The 17,930-nt window shown below is 38.3% G+C and overlaps 1 protein-coding gene across 3 annotated transcripts in view; it reads left to right on the top strand.

Moving 5' to 3' along the window:
* The window catches only part of CCDC138 (coiled-coil domain containing 138), a 35,741-nt gene that overhangs the window by 11,453 nt on the left and 6,358 nt on the right, over positions 1–17,930 (top strand). For all 3 annotated transcript variants that reach the window (XM_089511355.1, XM_089511354.1, XM_089511356.1), the window contains 4 exons: positions 16–180; positions 3,637–3,753; positions 4,462–4,654; positions 8,582–8,758. In XM_089511355.1, coding sequence (XP_089367481.1) covers positions 16–180; positions 3,637–3,753; positions 4,462–4,654; positions 8,582–8,758 — 652 coding nt within the window. The remainder of the gene's footprint in view (positions 1–15; positions 181–3,636; positions 3,754–4,461; positions 4,655–8,581; positions 8,759–17,930) is intronic.

Below are 17,930 nucleotides of genomic sequence, written 5' to 3'. Positions count from 1 at the left end.
GGTTGCTGTTTGCAGATGCCTTTTAATTCACACATCTACGACCTTTTAACAGTATTAATGGAATGGATTTCAGATCAGCACCTCAACAAACTGATAGTAGAGGAAGAGAAAGAAGATATTCACAAGCGAACAAGAGCAATCACTCCTACCAAAAACTATACACAAGATAAGTGTATCAAGGTAGAGTTCCCTGCTCTTGTTTCACAGTAGACCTTTATCATGTCTGTGTAGTTAGTATCTTTTGTGTCTAATAATGCTAGTCTGCCTATTATCCAAACCTTGAGCTATTGATGTTTGCTGGCTATAATGTTAGGTATAATTTCAGGTATGTCATGATGATATGTCATTAGAATTTCATTTAGACAGATTTTGCTTATCTAGATTTGGATGTGTTCCAAGCCAGGGTCAGATTGTTCAGATAAATTAATTACTGTCATTGTATTATATAATATTTTTGAAGTAGTTATTTTAAGTAGAATATTAGAAAAATAAAACGTTGTTATATCTCCTTAACTGCAAACCAACACCCTTTTTTTTTTAAAGTGAAGCCTTATTGGACCCAGCAAGACTTAGTTTTGATGAAACATAGAGAAGGCTGAATTCAATTCTAATCCCATTTTTAATTCTCCCATGGATGTCGATAGAACTTACATTGCTGTTGACTAATATATCCCATTCATTTTGTTCAACTTTCTTTAGTTACTACTAATATTGAATTTATCCAACAGTTTTATGCTGTGAATTCTACATAGATATATAAATGTTTTATGTAACCAACCTACTTGTCCTAAAAATACATTGGGTTTCTTAGATCTAGGGGCAAAGACGTGCGGCTTGGAGCGGCTGCGCCACCCATAAATCAGCCCTGATTGGCGCAGGACGATAGTCCCGAAGCCAGCCACTGCTGCCATGCCAAATGGACTGCCGGCAAAGAGGGATTTGGCGGTTTTTTGGCTCCTTTCTGCAGCCAGCTTTGAGCCGCCTTAGGCAGCCTTAGCGTGGCTTCCAGCCGATCTGGGGGCATGCACCATTTGCATGCAATGCCCCCAAAGCTGGCACTTTTTGTCTGTCTGTTTCGGGCCCTAGTTCTCCCATGCAGTTAAACAGGACTTTTAACTGATCTTATAGTTTTTAAGTGGATATTTTTAATATGGTTAATAGTTTAATTTGGTTTGAACGTTGACTATTTGGTACATTTTAAATTATGTTGTGATCATTTTTAATTTGTAAGCCATCTTAAGTCTCAGTTTGGGGGAAAAGGTTGAATATAAATAAAATGATGACAATAACAACATCACCACAATGACAAAAGTGGTGATGCGGGATCTGCTTTCAACCAACATGATATTGAAAAATGAAAGGAGCAAATAAAAACATTTCTTTGCATATAACTGATTTTATTAGGTTTTAAGAACTTTCTAGATAAAACATATTAAGCCTAGCACAACAGTGAACTCTTTGTTAGAGGAATACATTTCAGTTATTTGTCAGTGTGACAGATTGTTGTGACCCTTCCATTTCAGCTAGAAATTCTAGATACATTCAATATTTCAATAACTGTCCTGCAGTGTAAACATTCACATCTTGATACAGCAGTTTGCAAATGCCCTCCTGAGGATAACATCACTATTCTTTATGTTAATATTACTTTGTCAACAATCTTCTTTATGTGATCAAAGAACATCCCTTTTGTGTACCATCTAGAAGCAATTCAGGAGTACGAAGCAATGTCTGCACTTGATAAAACAACAACTCAAGAGAAAATTAACACACATGAACCCATGATATGGGACTTGCCCCCAGACTTCTGTCTGGTCTTGCTGTTTATTTGCTTGCTGCTACTTGTTTTTGAGTAACTACATACAGATGTAAGCAGAGCTCTTTTGCCAACAGCAGCTGATGCTGACAATGTTTCCTACTTCACTCCTTGGCACAGAAAAGACAACTGGAGTCAGTGGCAACCATTTTCTGAGACCGATAGCTTTCTCCTTTCCTAATTGTGGTTTCAAAAAATCAACTAAGAAAACCAACATATTACTCTTGACTTATCCCACCTCTCCAATGGATCAAGGCAGGTTACAGCAGTAAAAAAATTACAATAATAAAACCAATAATAAAATACATACATACAACATCAACATTATAAAATCACATTAAAATCACTAAAACATCAAAATTTGCACAAAACATCTTGGGGTAGTCAGGGTAATCCATATCAGTGGGAGTAAGATGATCAGTCAGGGAAGGCCTGTCAGAAGAGATCCGTCTTGATGGCTTTTTTAAATGGCAGTGAACTATTATACTGTTACTGCCATACTTGTTGCTAAATAGGCCACGTTCTTGAGAATATACTAACAACACTCTTGCTACTTGTCCGCGAAATACACCATTTGTAAAAGTGAACTAAGCTGATGAAACTTGAATATACTCAACAGTTAATCGATTAACAAATTAGCATGTGAAAAGGTTGAGAGAATGAAATGAAATTGGTAAAGATTCAGAAACTGAAATGTTCAGGCACTGACCTGAGTTGACAAGTTTTTATTTTTCTTCATTATAATGTTGAGACCTACAGACTGTATACAAAAAGTAAATAATCCAACCTTAGTTTGCTGCATCATAGATGGTCTAAATTTTTAACTTTGATTTAATTTCTTTTTGTTTTTCCAACTGGGAACAATTTAGACATTCTAAAACAGTTTTGAGTGCTGAAATTCCTTCATATAAAAATAGTTTTGACACCTTTAAATTTGAAAAATATACCCAGTTCTTCTTCAAGTTAGATCATAGTTGTAGGCCTGAATCCTATTATTAGACCAAACCTGACTAGATCTGTTGACTCATTGGGATTTACATGAATGACATACCATTCAGCAGCTCATTCAGTGCATCTGATCTAGTTGAAGTAGGTGTCAGGTACTAAACTGCACATCCACCAGCTCTGATGGACAAAATCTAGTCCTTCAGATGTTGAAGTGCATCTCTCAGCAGTCCTGGCAAGTGAAGAATGATCTTCTTGGTTTCCCAGGATTGTGCCCAAATCCTATGTCAGACTGAGCTCAGTAGGAGGAAGAAATTAAAATAGGTCGGGGGGGGGGGTGGTGGTGGTAAATCCTAGCACTCTTCTCTTCCCCCTCCCCACACATTTACCCTTTCTGCATATTATCAGTCAAGGGTTCTGGATGCTGCAGTAGCTCCATGGTAGATTTCTCTTTCTCACTTACAATAGCATTTCATGTTCTTCATTCTTCATCTGCTTTGGAAAGCAAGTATGCATATTTCAGTCCCTCTCCATCCCAAATTACTGTGTGAATTTTCTTTCTTAGCTTCAAGATTTCCCCACTTTTGCCATTTGTTTTGAGGGTATTTTACAGACACCTATCAGCAATGAGATACCAAACAAACTGAATTGGGTTGTTATATGAGTAGGACATTACAATCAGGATTTAAATTCATGAAACTCATCTAGATAAATTTTATCCTTCAGGGCATTAATTTTTATTATTTTGGTATTTCTTGATATGTCATAGAATAAGCATAGTGCAGTCTACAAGACTGAGTTTCAATATAGAATTTATTTGTAGAGTCTTGATCTTGCAGAGGAAATGACAATTGTGATGCTTTTGTGTTGAACAGTGTTTGCCTCTAGTTGCTGAACAGCTCCAGTGGATGCCCTTTGTGAATCCAAACTTGCACTTCCATGTGGTTAAATTTATTTACTGGACTTTGAGACAGTTAGATGGGAGGATGCAGGTAAGCAGTTTTCACAAACAGTTTATTTGCATTGAGAAAAGTATTTTTGTTGCTTGGAGGTGTCAACTGTTATTGTTTGATTTCAGTTTGACCCAGATATTTCATTTATTGTTCTTTACATATTAGATAAATTGTTTCCAATTTTGATGCAGTTACTTTCAAAATAACTTTTTTCTGGTATAGAATTATCATTCTCCTATAAAAAGAGAGCTGAGATTAAGAATTCATCTTGCAGAGAGAAGAGGAATTCAGACTTTATGGGCACATTGCCCTATTGATTTTGATATAGGCTACCCAGTACTGTTCCTTGTTATGCACCAAGGTTAACCTATGGCCACCTTATTTTTTTGCTTTGATGCAAACTAATGTAATTTGTAAAAATCTCACAATTGTTACATAAGCATTCAGTACAAATTTAAACTAGCCAGTAATTGGAACATCTCCTAGTTTCATCAGCATTTTTTTCCTGTGGTGCTGTAATAACATTTTCACTTCTGGCTCAGAACGATAGTTCAAAACATGGTGCTGGCATATTGATTGATATACTTCATTAAGCCTTTATCCAGTGGCCCATCATTTAATGAACATTGTTTATAATCTAATCATTTAAACATTTAGCTATGTTGATTATACTTGAGTACATTATTTTTACATTTACAGTATTTAATAGAATGTTAACATTGTGTGGTTTTATCGCTTGTGTAACAGTATGCAGCAATGACATCAACAATGCGAAGAATGGGTGAAGATTTATTTAAAGGAGTTGTTGCTAAGGAAAATCAGTGTACTTCTTCTGAACATGCTACTGATCTCAAACCAAAGTCAGCAGCTTTCTTCAAAAGCTGCAGTTTACCTTTAAGGGTAGTGTCAACTTTAATTATAATAAAAACAGTGACACAAGGTAAGTTCTATAAATATCATTGATATCAGTTTTACTTGCTTATAAACTATAAAAAGCTCCTAATCTCAATTGACTGGTAATAGCTGAAGTAAAGAAAGAAGGTAAAGAGGAAGGGATAAAGTATTTGGAATGAACATTAATTTCTGTTGCATAACTTTCTGAACTTTGTCTAAGAGGGCCAAAAATGTAAGCAGCCACTATAAACCTAAGAAGAACACTAGTGGATCAGACCAAAGGTTGATCAAGAAATTGGGAAATAAACCTTTGTTTGGACTATGTCTCACAGAATCCCTGTCACAAAATCTGCCTCTACATTGGGGTTTCCTATAGCCTTTATGGCTAGTAGCCATTAATGAACCCATCCTCTCTCTGTCTGATTCTCTTTTAAAACTGTCTAAGATACTAGTTACCATCACCACATCTTGTAACAGTGATTCTCATAAAGTAAATGTGCAGGGAGAGCCAGCATGTTGTAGTAGTTTGAATGGTGTACTATGACTAGAGACCAGGGTCTGAGTCTTCACTCAGCCATGGAAACTCACTGGGTGAGACACAGCTTCAGAGGGAGGCAAAGACAAACCCCTGTGATCAAATCCTGACAAAAAGACATGTGATAGCTTTGGCTCAGGGTTACACACACAACAACAAAGTATTGAAGGAACGTTTACTAGGCAAACTGTATGTGCATATTATGTGATAAGAATGTTTTTCTTTATTACATTCATGCTTAAGTGAATTTTAATATATTTTTGAAATGAGCATACAAGTGAAATGAAGGAATGGCATGGATAAACAGTGAATAGTAGGAGTGTATTACTGTTGCAGTGTGGTTGGAGACACTGAGCTACTGAGCCTGCTATATGAGTTATATAAATACGTGAATAGTTAAGCACGTGGTAGTGTGTATTTGAAAATACTTCTGTAACCAATGAGGCTCAGCTCTGTACAGTATTCATTTTTGCAGCCAAAGAAGATCATTTGTCCTACATATAATAAATTAAGATACAGATGGACTGCATATTACACTATTCTTCTTAAATTAGCATTTTTGTTGAGCTCTTTTGTAAATATCTGTCAGGGATATTTTGGTTGGGAATACTTTCTCACAGCCTACAGAAGTCTAAAAAGGGAAAGCTTGTTCCCCCCAAATGTTTTAAATTGACTCTAAAGTATTTAATATGCAAAAACTATTCTCTAATACCTATGTTGATTTGTTTCTTTATTGGTTTTATAAATTCCACCTTTCTCCCAGAGACTGCACTCACATTGCACCTACACCCCTTATTTTAGAATGTAAGACATGAATTTGCACTATAAAAATACTAACTCTGATTGTTAGATAGTCGAAGACATTGTGTAAGTGATGTTTTGCTTTAAAGTGACAGTGCAGTAGGGGGCATCCTAACTAAGGTTTTGCAAGTACTGAAATGATTCTGTTTATATAACAGCCCTGAAACATAGCAATTTTATATTTACCTAACCTGTGTAAATAAATGTAAAATAAAGTGTTACTCTGCTTAAGACACCTGTTTATTACTTTACCAGGTAGCTTATATACATATACATATGCTTTAAACGTGCTGGTTGGAATGCAGACACATTCAGAAATAGCAAAGGAAACATTTTTCTGATCAAATTGTTTGGAATTTAAAAACTGAATTAAAATAAACTTGGCATTTTAGGATGAAGTCCTAAAAGCATTTACTGAAGCGTAAAGCCTAAATTCAGTTGTTGGTCCCACCTACAGTAGTCCCATTGAATCAATGGAATTTCTATAAGTATTATTTATTCAACAGATATACTTTATTTGGGACTAACAGTTGAATTTAAATCTAAGATCCAATGTGATTTCCTTTGCTCTTTATGGTAGAACATAGAAGTTGAGTATTATCAAAGTATGATAAAAATCAGGTAGCTAGTAGGTACATCCTTGGTCTTGTTGAATAAAACAAGTTCAAAAGCATTCCTGCTGCCAAGACAATGTGGGCAATGAAATTGTCACAGCTTCATTATTCAGAATAATTGTATGCTATTCAAAATTAAAAATTATTCCAGTCAACATTTAACCTTTAAAATCAAAAGAAGTATTTCTTAGGCAAATTTTAAGCTAAGAAGCTTTTCATTTAGAGTCTCAGCAAAAATGCCAAGCAAGATCTGCACCCTTTGAATTTATTTATTTATTTATTTATTTGCCATAAAAAGGACTGCCTTTGTTATGTACTTCTGAATATGCATTTTGCAATCTGGCAAGTACTTAATTGCAAAATAATTTTTCAAACATTGTAATATATTGATCTCTTTCAGACTTGTTTTATATTCATACCTTTGAAGCTGCTGTTTTAATTTGTAGAAGGAAAACTAACAAAGTTCTGAAGCACATTTAAATGGTTAACAGATTTATTACTGTTTTATGGACTGGAGCCTTCACAATTAAAGGCATGAAGGGAAACATGGAGATAGTGGAGTAATAAGACCTTGGAAAGCAAACTGTAGGACTCTGTGAATTTCTTGTCCTTTGACTCAATGTGATATTTTTCTGTGCATCTTATATTTCTATAATTAAAAATACTGTTTTTAAATTTTTAATTTTGTTCTTAAGTTCCATTAATTTCAGAGGTTCTCATCTAAGTACAACTAAATTTGAATTTAAATTGGGAATGGGGAAGGTATAGCTCTTTAGATATTGGTGAATTGCAGGTCCCATCAACCCTAGCCAGAACAGCCAGTGGTGAAGAGTAATGAGAATTGCTGTCTCCATTCCCCTTCTCCAGTTTACATTTCAAAAAATCAGAAAATATTTATTTTACTTCTTAAATACAATAAATATGATGGAAAAGTCATATATCTTCCCTATTATAGGTCTCTCAGATGATCAGTGACAAGGTTCTAGCTTTCACCTCTAAGAAATCACTAAGAGAACTATCTACTGTGCCCAAACACTTGCCTTCTCCCCTGTTTAACTAGATTTTTTTGTCATTTTCTCAATTCTGAAATTATAGCTGAACCCACACTGCAGAAATAATCTGGTTTGACACCACTTTAACTGTCATGGCTCAAGACAGTTGTGGCAAAACTTGGGTGCCACAATCAATTACCATTCCCAGAATTTTATCGCCTTAAGCCATGGCAGTTAAAACTGTGTCAAACCGGATTATTTCTACAGTGTGGCTGCAGCCTGTGATCTTTACTTTTCATATAATGAAAATGCTCTACACAGTAACTACTTGGTAAACTATGCTTCTGAAACATTCTGGATACTAGGTTATGCCCAAAATAGACAAAAAACATACAGGCTGCAGTTAGCATCAATTTCAGATTTTTAGCAAATTCTGTTAGCTGATTTGAAGAACAGATTGGGAAACTCAGCAAGGCAGTATTGTTATTATAAAAAGTTTACTTAACATTTTGAGGTTATTTGGTTTCATGAAATATAATACAAGTTGTATTGTAAGCTGATTTGCCTCAAGTTAACATTTCTGACATTCCTGTGCTATTTGAAACAGTTAGGGAGAAAAGTTATGCCTCAAATGAACTGTCACACTAGAATGCAAAGAGGTCTTGTAGCACCTTGGAGATTAACTGAATGAAAGAGATTGTAACATAACCATATAGCGTGAATACATATACATACACACAACGTTGGACCTCTGTATTCACGGGGGATCCATTCTGGACCCCTGTGGATATGAAAATCTGCACATACTCAAGTCCATTAAATTTCATGGCAGTGCAGCCCACTCGCGCTGGCACAGTTGTGTGCACACATTGCCATTAACCAAAATGGGGGCTTGCTGTCCATGGATGATTAAATCTGCGGATGGCAAGTCCACTGATAAGGAGAGCAGACTGTTTGTGTGTGTAGTTTGATAAAGTGACTAGGAATAATGAAGCTCAGTTTTAATACTTAAACTTTAATGTATTTTCTAGCTGATTACTTGGCTCAAGCCTTTGATTCACTTTGCATTGATCTGAAGACAGATGAAGGAAAAGCCTTATTTTTGGATTATGAAGCTGTGCCTATTATATTAAGTCATATTCGAATATCAAATAGAGGCCTACTTTCCAATGCCATTGATAGTTTACTTCAGATGACAACAGAATCCAGTAAGTATGTTGAATCTTATTTTAATGCTTGCTTGCTCCTGTACCTGGTTTACAGTTATGAAAACTGATACAGTCTTTTGCATAGAATGCAAAATACAAATAAAACAAACAGAACAAATAAAAACTTTTCAGTCAAACAAACAAGGACATTTCATTAAAAGATTGTTCATCCCCATCTTTATTTATTAATTTGGGAAGCAGATAAGTTAGCAAATATACTCGGAACTCTCACTGTTCTTTAAGTTTTTACTCTTCATACTGAAATGGAATGTGAGGAAGACCCAAACATATCCACTCCCTTAACACATTTTTGCACTAAGCATGAAGTGAGTTAGGTAAAACTATTTTTTCTTTTTGCCAGGTATATCTACCCAGAATTCTTAGTAAGTGAATAAAAGAGCCAATAACTAGACAACATTTTTCCTCTTGAAAAATGTGTGAAGAATACAGAAGTAAGGCTCAGCATATTGTATACTATATATACTTGACTATAAGTTGGCCTCATGTATAAATTGAAAATAGGTTTTGGGGCCAAAATTTTGGATTATGATATGAGCCATGGATAAGTCAAGGGTAAAACTTAACAGCATGTAGCAAAGGATGAAGCAAAGAAAACGATGCTAAAGAACTTAATTTTTTTTTTACAAGCATAACTGTTTGTTCTCTCCCTAGAGCAGACCTGCACAGAGTAGCAGTAGGAAAGAGCCAAAATTACAATAGGTTAACTTCTTTGGGCTGCATATAGATTTTAATTAAATACTAATTATATTAATTAATTATATTATATTACATTAATTAGAATTAATTCCATTCTCCTCCTCCTCTGCCCAGCCCTCTCCTCAGGAGAAAGCTGAGTGGCACAAGAGCCTCACTTGTCCTCCTCGACCTGGACTTCTCCTTGGGAGAAGGCCAAGTGATGGAGGAGCCTTGAGGGGCGAGCTTTTGCCTCTCTTTCTTGTACACTGCTTGCCCTTCTCAGGAGAAAGCTGGAGGAGGAGAGCCTTGCAGGGTGAGTGTTTGCCTGCCCTCCTCCTCCTCCACCACCACCACCACATGGCCTTCTCCTCAGGAGACAGCTGGGCAGTGGAGGGGCCTTGAGGGGCAAGTGTTTGCCTGTCTTCCTCCTCCTCCACCATCACTATCACCACCTGGCCTTCTGCTCGGGATAAAGCTGAGCAGTGGAGGAGCTTAGCAGGGCAAGTGTTCCCCCTACACATGGCCCTCTCCTCAGGAGGAGGCTGACCAGTGGACGAGCCTTGAAGTTGTTCCACATCTTCATGGGCTGCCCAAAATCCTTTGGCGGACCGCATGCAGCCCCCACCCCCCGGACTGTATGTTGTGCAGGCCTGCCCTAGAGGCTGGATGGATGAGATAGTAGAGGAAGTTGATGCGTCTTCTAGATGCTCTGAAAATGGATTAAACTCTCACCAGAGGATGGTTTCTTTTTTTGATAAGAGTTAAAGTACAGTACTTACATTGACCCATGGATAAGTTGACCCAGGTTTTTGGGGTCAATTTTTTCAATAAAATTTCTAGACTTATACATTAGTATACACAGTAACTGTTGCATATAATAGTCCTGAGAGCCAGCATGGTATAGTAATTTGAGTTACTAAAATTTTTGCATCCAAGGGCTTAAATCCTAATTGGGGAATTCATTGGATGATCTTGAGTAAGTCACATTCTCTCAGCCTAAAAGGAAGGCAATAGGAAACCTCTATACAAATCCTGCCCAGAAAAATCTGTGTAAGGTTAATCTTAGGATCACCTTTCAACAGAGACTACTTGAAGGCAAAGAACATCAATGTCATTATGTATGTTTCTAATGATTTGGGTGTCAGGAGTTAATCATTATCTCACTGAATGGCCTTGCCCCTCTAATACACATCCATGTCCATTTGTTATGCTCCTTTGAAAATAAGCCGCAGTGTGCATAAACTCCAATTGCAAATTTAAACACTACAAAATTGAGAGTGTAGAAATTTCAACGTGCAAAATTTACATCTCTTTGGGTTTATGCAGATAAGACCTTATTCATGAGTTCAGTTCAAGGCTACTGGATGCTCTATGAAGTCAGGACTAGCTCCTTGATTGTACATTTAGAACAGTGATTCCAGAAGTGGGTGGTACATCTCCCTGGGGACAGTGGAAAGATCCATGGGGCGGGGACAGAAAAGGGGGACCTTCAGTCAAAATATTGGTGCGTAAGAAAAGCAAGGGGAATCAACGGCCTTCAGGACCATGTGGGGATGAGGTGCTCGAGCACGTGGTAGCAGGAGAGAAACAATGACAAAAAGGATATTTCACAGTTATGATCTTGCTGAAGCTTTTTGAGTTTTGGCTGGACTAGACTGCCAGATTGGAGTTGCACTGCTGCTCCTGCTTTCTTTCATAGGACAGGCCAAGAGAACAGTTAACAGAAGAAACACTGTTTGCAAGGGGGGAGGGCTTGAAGCTGTGTGGAGGATGCATGTCTTTTGGTAAGGAGGAGGAAAAGTACCCAGTGTTGATTCTTCATAACAGCCCTCCTCTCTCAGATAAAGAGTTTTTCCTCACTGGGGAGAAAAGTGGAAAGCAGACCATGCCTTCTCTGCCTCAGTGAAGACAAATTGAGAGTCTTTCCTTGCTGGGGAGAAGCTTTCCCCTTTTCACCTGGTCACCATAGGAGCAGCCATTGAAGTGCTAGTCAAGCAGTGACCAAGAAGCCTCCTGTGCCAGCCTTTGCTGCATAGCCAGCATGAGTGAGATGTTTCTTGGGTGCTGCTAAGCCAGCAACTCAGTTGCTGCTCCCAAGGTGATGCGGTGCAACAGTGGCCAAAGAGCCTTCTGCCCATGCCGGCCTTTGCCACAAGTTTGGCATGGGTGAGAGGCTTCTCGATTGCTACTCCCAAGATGACCAGCTGTTGGTTGCTGCTTGACCAGCTGTTCAGGCTCAGCTCCGTCTGCACTCAGTCACCTTGGGAGCAGCAACCAAGCAACTGGCTAGCTGGTCTTTCTTTTGCTATAAGGCCAGCATGAGAGAGAGGGAGGAGCAGACCGCAACCACTTCTTATTCACACATGAGCAGCTGAGGAGGCAGTGGTGAGCTAGGTGTGGCTGAAGTGGACTCCGCTGGCTGCTGTGCAAATAGTAGATATAAAGAAATGGGTGGGGGTGCACTAGGATTGTCACACAAGAGCAGAGGGGGCAGAAGACCCCAAAAGTTTGGGGACTACTGATCTAGAACATGTGTATTGGGCTGGTTTCCTTATTATTCAGAACCCCTCCTTATCAATCTTTGATGGAATACAAGTTGTTTGTTACACAAGGAGGTTACTGAATGCTTAATACAGGTGGATTTTCTGTCTGATAGAGCCGTCTGTCCATGTAACTATTTTCAATGAGAAATGTTGTGTATTCAAGATAACTTTACATATCATACCAGAGTTAAATTTTTTGGATAATTATTGGCTACTTGAAACTATGGCTGGTATCATTATCCTTTTATTTAATCAAAACCTTGGTCCAGCGTTTGGCTCCAGTAAAAGGCAATCATATCTCTAAATTATTTGCTTCTGGTTGTACTCTTTCAGAGACTTAGAAAGATTTCCAGATGTGCCTCCAGCTAAAAAGAATAATCATTCTGTATTAAAGACTAGCAGTTAGTTGAACTAAAAGACTCTGTACTCTGTGCATTCCTATGCAAACCAGCCTGCTTGATTTTCCACTGAGATAAATTGCTGCTAAGGACTCATCCCACGCATTCTGCCTAGGGTGATTATGCTGTTTTATCTTAACTAGGAAACATTGTTGCTTTTTATCTTTAGCCCCCAACATGCTAATGTCAAGAGAGCAGTTTTGTGTACGTCATATGATGTTGGGAGCACTTTCCTTTTATGTCAATCTCACAAAATGGCAGGAAGGTGCAACAGTTAGTGTATAAGCTTTGACAAACTTTTATGCAGCTCATAGTCAACCTTCAAAGTTATGTTGTTCATGCATTCTTTTGCTGCTGAGTGTGCATATGGTAGGCAGAATATGATGCACATGGTTATAACATATGGACATGTCTGAAACCTGTTAGTGGTGGTGGTGGTGTTGTGTGCCTTCAAGTTGTTTCTGATTTACGGCAACCCTAAGGTGAACCTATCACAGGGCTTTCTTTGGAAATATTTGTTCAGAGGGGGTTTGCATTTGCCCAGCATAGATCTATAGATAGGGCCACCAAAAATGGAAATTAAAAAAAGAAAGAAAAGGGAAGCTACTGAAAGTGGGGGGGGGGGGGGGGGATCAGCACTGGGTGCATTTTGAAAGAGTGCTTAAAGTGATCTCTACAAGGTTCAAATATTTTAATTTGCTTACACAAGACTTACCTGACCTGGTTGTTTCATTTCACATGTGCTGTTGTTAGTTTGAATAGAAAGTTTGCTGAAATATGTGGAGCTGCACTTTTTTCTTGGTGTACAAACCTATTCTAATACTTTATATTATTTCTGCATCTGATATCAAATTTTATGCAAAAGAAATAATGTCCAGAAGCACATTTACTTCATTAAACTGAGATATACCTGTATATACATGAAGAACAAGTGTACACATGTACTATATATCAAAATATACTGCAGCTTTTTCTACAGCTGGAAAACAGTAACAGAGATACATTGAGGAAGAGGAGACTAACCAAAGGCTGAAAAGCAGTAGAACTTAGTCTTGTATGGAGGCTGAAATAGTATTCTTTAAGATACATGGTTAAAATCTGAAACAAAAAACTCACCCACCACTACCAGTGTTTTCAGGACAGGGATGATAAGAGACAGTATTGAAAAGATGTGATGGCAAATTGAGCAGTACATGACAGACTATGCATGAATTTTGAATAAAAAAAGCTAAAGGTTGTGGAAGTGGAATGACTGTTACCTAGTGGTAGGTGACTGGGTGGAGACACGTGGAGATGACATTGAAGGAGAGGAAGCAAGTGCATGCCTTTATTGTGTTTCTGATTAATTAAAGGGAAGGGTACTTAGGAATATATGTGGGTGAGTGGATTGGAATTTTCAGGGGAATAAGAAATGGCTTTAAGAATCAGTCAGAACTTGACCGTGGCAAAGAAGAGGGAAATATGAAGTGCTGTGCATAAAACCTGATTGACCCTGAGACTTCCTCAGTAGCTACTTCTTAAGGGTACATTGATCAGAGAGAAAGGGAAACTACTTAGAAGAAGCAACTAATAGTCAACACCTACAAAGAAAGTCCGTCTTCTGAACGCCTTGTAATTTTGTTGTTGTTCTTTCCTGTTAAGTCAACTTTGATTTATGGAGACCCAATGAATAAGATACATCCAGATCCCTAATCATCAACTGCACTGGTCTGATCTTGCTGTGGTTTACTTGATTGCATCAATCAGCCTTTAGTGCAGTCTCCCTCTTTCACTACTACTTTCAACTTTATCGAGCATTATTGTCTTGTTTAGTGAATCTCATCATTTCATGATAAGACCAAAGTACAACAGCCTCAGTTTAGTCATCTTTCCTTCTAATGGAAGTTCAGGCTTAATTTGCTCTAAGACCCATTCATTTGTTTTTTTAGCAATCTGTGGTATCCATAAAACTTTTCTCAGCACCACATTTCAAATGAACTGATTTCCTTCCTGTCAGCTTTCTTCTCACTGTCCATTGTTCACAACCATATGTAAAAATCAGAAATAGTAGAATCATAGAATAATAGCGTTGGAAGAGACTGCATGGGCCATCCAGTCCAACCCTCTGCCATGCAGGAAATCTAAATCAAAGCATCCCTGACAAATGGCCATCCAGCCACTGTTTAAAGACCTCCAAAGAAGGAGATTCCACTACACTCCGAGGGAGTGTGTTCCAGTGTCAAACAGCCCTTACTGTCAGGAAGTTCATCCTAATGTTGAGGTGGAATCTCTTTTCCTGTAGCTTGCATCCATTGTTCCGGGTCCTAGTCTCTGGAGCAGCAGAAAACAAGCTAGCTCCCTCCTCAACATGACATCCCTTCAAGTATTTAAATAGGGCTATCATATCACCTCTTAACCTGCTCTTCTCCAGGCTAAACATCCCAGCTCCCTGAGTCGTTTCTCATAGGACATGGTTTCCAGACCCTTCACCATTTTGGTTGCCCTCCTTTGGACACGCACCAGTTTTTCAACATCCTTTTTAAATTGTGGTGCCCAGAACTGGACACAGTATTCCAGGTGGGGCCTGACCAGAGCAGAATAGCGTGGCACTATTACTTCTCTTGATCTAGACATTATACTTCTATTGATGCAGCCTGAAATTGCATTGGCCTTTTTAGCTGCCTAATCACACGGTTGACTCATGTTTAATTTGAGCTCTACTTGGACTCCCAGATCCCTTTCACACGTCTCATTAAGCCAGGTGTCACCCATCCTATATCTGTTCATTTCATTTTTCCGCCCTAACTGCAGTACCTTACATTTCTCTGTGTTGAAATTCATTTTGTTAGCTTTGGTCCAGCTTTCTAGTCTATTCAGGTCATTTTGAATCTTGATCCTGTCCTCTGGGGTATTATCTATTCCCCCTAATTTGGTGTCATCTGCAAATTTGATAAGTATGCTCCCAATTCTGTCATCCAGGTCATTGATAAAGATGTTGAATAGCACTGGGCCCAGGACAGAGCCCTGTGGGACCCCACTGGTCACTTCTCTCCAGGATGAAAAGGAGCCATTATTGAGCACCCTTTGGGTTTAGCCAGCCAACCAATTACAAATCCATGTAACAGTTACATTGTCTAGCCCACATTTCACTAGCTTGTATGCATGGCCTGGGTGATTCTGACTTTGCTATTTAATGATACGTCTTTACATTTGTCACTACATAGTCACAAAGTGGTGAAGCTCTAAGACCACCATCTTGACTAGCTGTGGGTAAGGCTATTTTATAGGTATAAATATTTTAAGAATTTTAAGTTCAAACTCTCTATGGAGAAAAGCATTCTTCTGCTTATTTCAGAAATTCTGCCAGGACCACAAATGGGGAATGAACATGTTTTGAAGTTACTCAGAAGAACTACTACTGTAACTGGATGGTTTTTTTTTTAAAAGAAACATATTTGCTCCAGCTATTGATTTTCCTTTCTGCTCTAAATCTCAGTAAAAAGTGTTCTTGGCAAAGATTAGCAGAAAATTAGGTGGCCACAGGCCTTTAATAAGTTTCAGGAAGAAAATTGTGCCTGTCTAATGCTTCATACTGTTTAAAGAAACATACCAGTCAAGGGCTTTAGTTTATTCAAGACAGCACTGCCACATACATGAATAGGTGCACAGATTACAGGAATTTGGCCACTAGTTTTTATTGAGTATGGCTTTGTACCAGCCTCTCATTTAAAAATTTAAGAGGGCTGTGAGCTGTGTAATTGTCTAGAACAAAAAGCCATAGTCATTGCTGCTGTTTCATTATACACAATGCATGGTTGCTGGTAATGTTGTTGCTAAGTATTGAGCTTGTGATGTTTATATATTTTCTCGATATGACAATGGAAGCCTGAAAATGTTTTTAAAATACTCTTGTTTCTTGCCTTTGTGAAGGCTTATGGCTTTGGTTGTACTTGGACTCAGTCCTGCACAATGCTAACTTTTTGAAACAGCAGTACAGGTGGTGTTTGAAGAGTTAATCTGTCACATCCTTTCTTCTTTTAAAGGACAGGTGTGAAGTCATCTTGAAGAGAGGCATTTGAAGTTAGAGCAGAAGAAATAATTTATAGCTTACCTAGGATAAGCCGTGAAGTTTTTCTTTCAAGGAATCCCTGTCCCAACCCCTCCCTTCTCATCTTGCCTTTGTAGTGTTGTTTCTGATTAGCTAGGATACTCTTTCTCTTCTACCTTTAAAGCAGAGCTCAACACACGGACAAAACAGTGCTATTCTCTGTAACACAAGGCAGCACTCTGCTATCTTAATGCAGGACTTGAGTTTTCTTAGAGCTTTAAAGGGCTATTATCTTTGAAAAAAAGTCTAAATTAGTGCCTGCATTCAGCAAAACTGGGTACAGATGAATCAATGCAAGACAGCCATGATTTGGTAGGGTCTAGAGACTGCAGAAGCTGGCTTTGGTAGGTTCCAGAAACTCTATAAGCTGTCCTGTACAAGGTAGGAGTACATGATTGCTGCCCATTCTTGCCCCCAGTGATGCCTCTTCTATCTCTCCTCTGCATCTGCTTCTCAATTTTGTTTATTCTCACTGATAAAAGACCAAGGTTGGCAACTGGCATTCATACACTAATGAATTCCACATTGGTCTATTTTGTAATGTGTAGGGCAGAATTTGAAAAATGTGGAGAAACCTCAGCTAGCATAGATATTGACAGATACAGATTGATTTTAAAACAGCTGCATACCAATGCGTTTCCAGGTGCTGTTTTCATGTTCAAAACCTTAAAATGGCTTGGAATTATTTTAAGGAATGTTTCATCTCACATCCACTATCAATACACATACTTGTTTGGGATCATCTGCTGCTTCATTGCTAGTCATAAAAAAAATTCCTTGTAAATCTCCTCTTGAATACTCAAATAGAAACATCTCAATTAATAAACTTCAATATATATTGTGGCGTATGCATGTGAGATAATATTTAGGGCCTGCAGGGATCCTCTTTGTGCAGCTTTTTCTGCTGTTGAAGTATCTCAAATCAGTGATCAAATTACATCTTGGACTGGCCACTTTCCCTTCAGTCAGTCTGGTGTGGAATGCCAAGATTTCTTCCAAGTTGGAATATATTACATATATATGCACTTTTGTGTGTATACAGTCTGCCCTCCATATTCATGGGTGTTAGAGGCTCAAGACCCCCATGAAAGTGGAAAAACTGATATGGGGAAAGCAAAAGAGGAGCATGAGCATTCATGGGCCTTTTCTCCCTCCTACAGGGGGGAGAAAAGGCCCAGGACAGAGGAGGAGGAGGGTCATGTGCACCCTTCTAGACTGTCCAGGAGGGAAGAGCATGGTTGCCCTTCGCAGAAACCGCAAATAATCAAATCCACAAATGTTAAACCCATGAATGTGGAGAACTGAAGGTATTTCAGGTTTTTTTAAATTTGTGCTGCATAATTTCAAATGGTTGTTTACTGTAGGTGAGTGACAGCCAGAAAAGGCTGCTTTCAAGTATTCCCAACTCAGATACCATGAAGAGCAGAACATGAATAGCTATGTAAAAT

Source organism: Sceloporus occidentalis, unplaced genomic scaffold, assembly GCF_023333645.1.
Source record: "Sceloporus occidentalis isolate IW3139 unplaced genomic scaffold, rSceOcc1.0.p SCAF_2, whole genome shotgun sequence".
NCBI classification, from domain to species: Eukaryota; Metazoa; Chordata; class Lepidosauria; order Squamata; family Phrynosomatidae; genus Sceloporus; species Sceloporus occidentalis.
The sequence above is the reverse complement of the archived record's forward strand: the minus strand, read 5'-3'. Positions and strand labels throughout refer to the sequence as shown.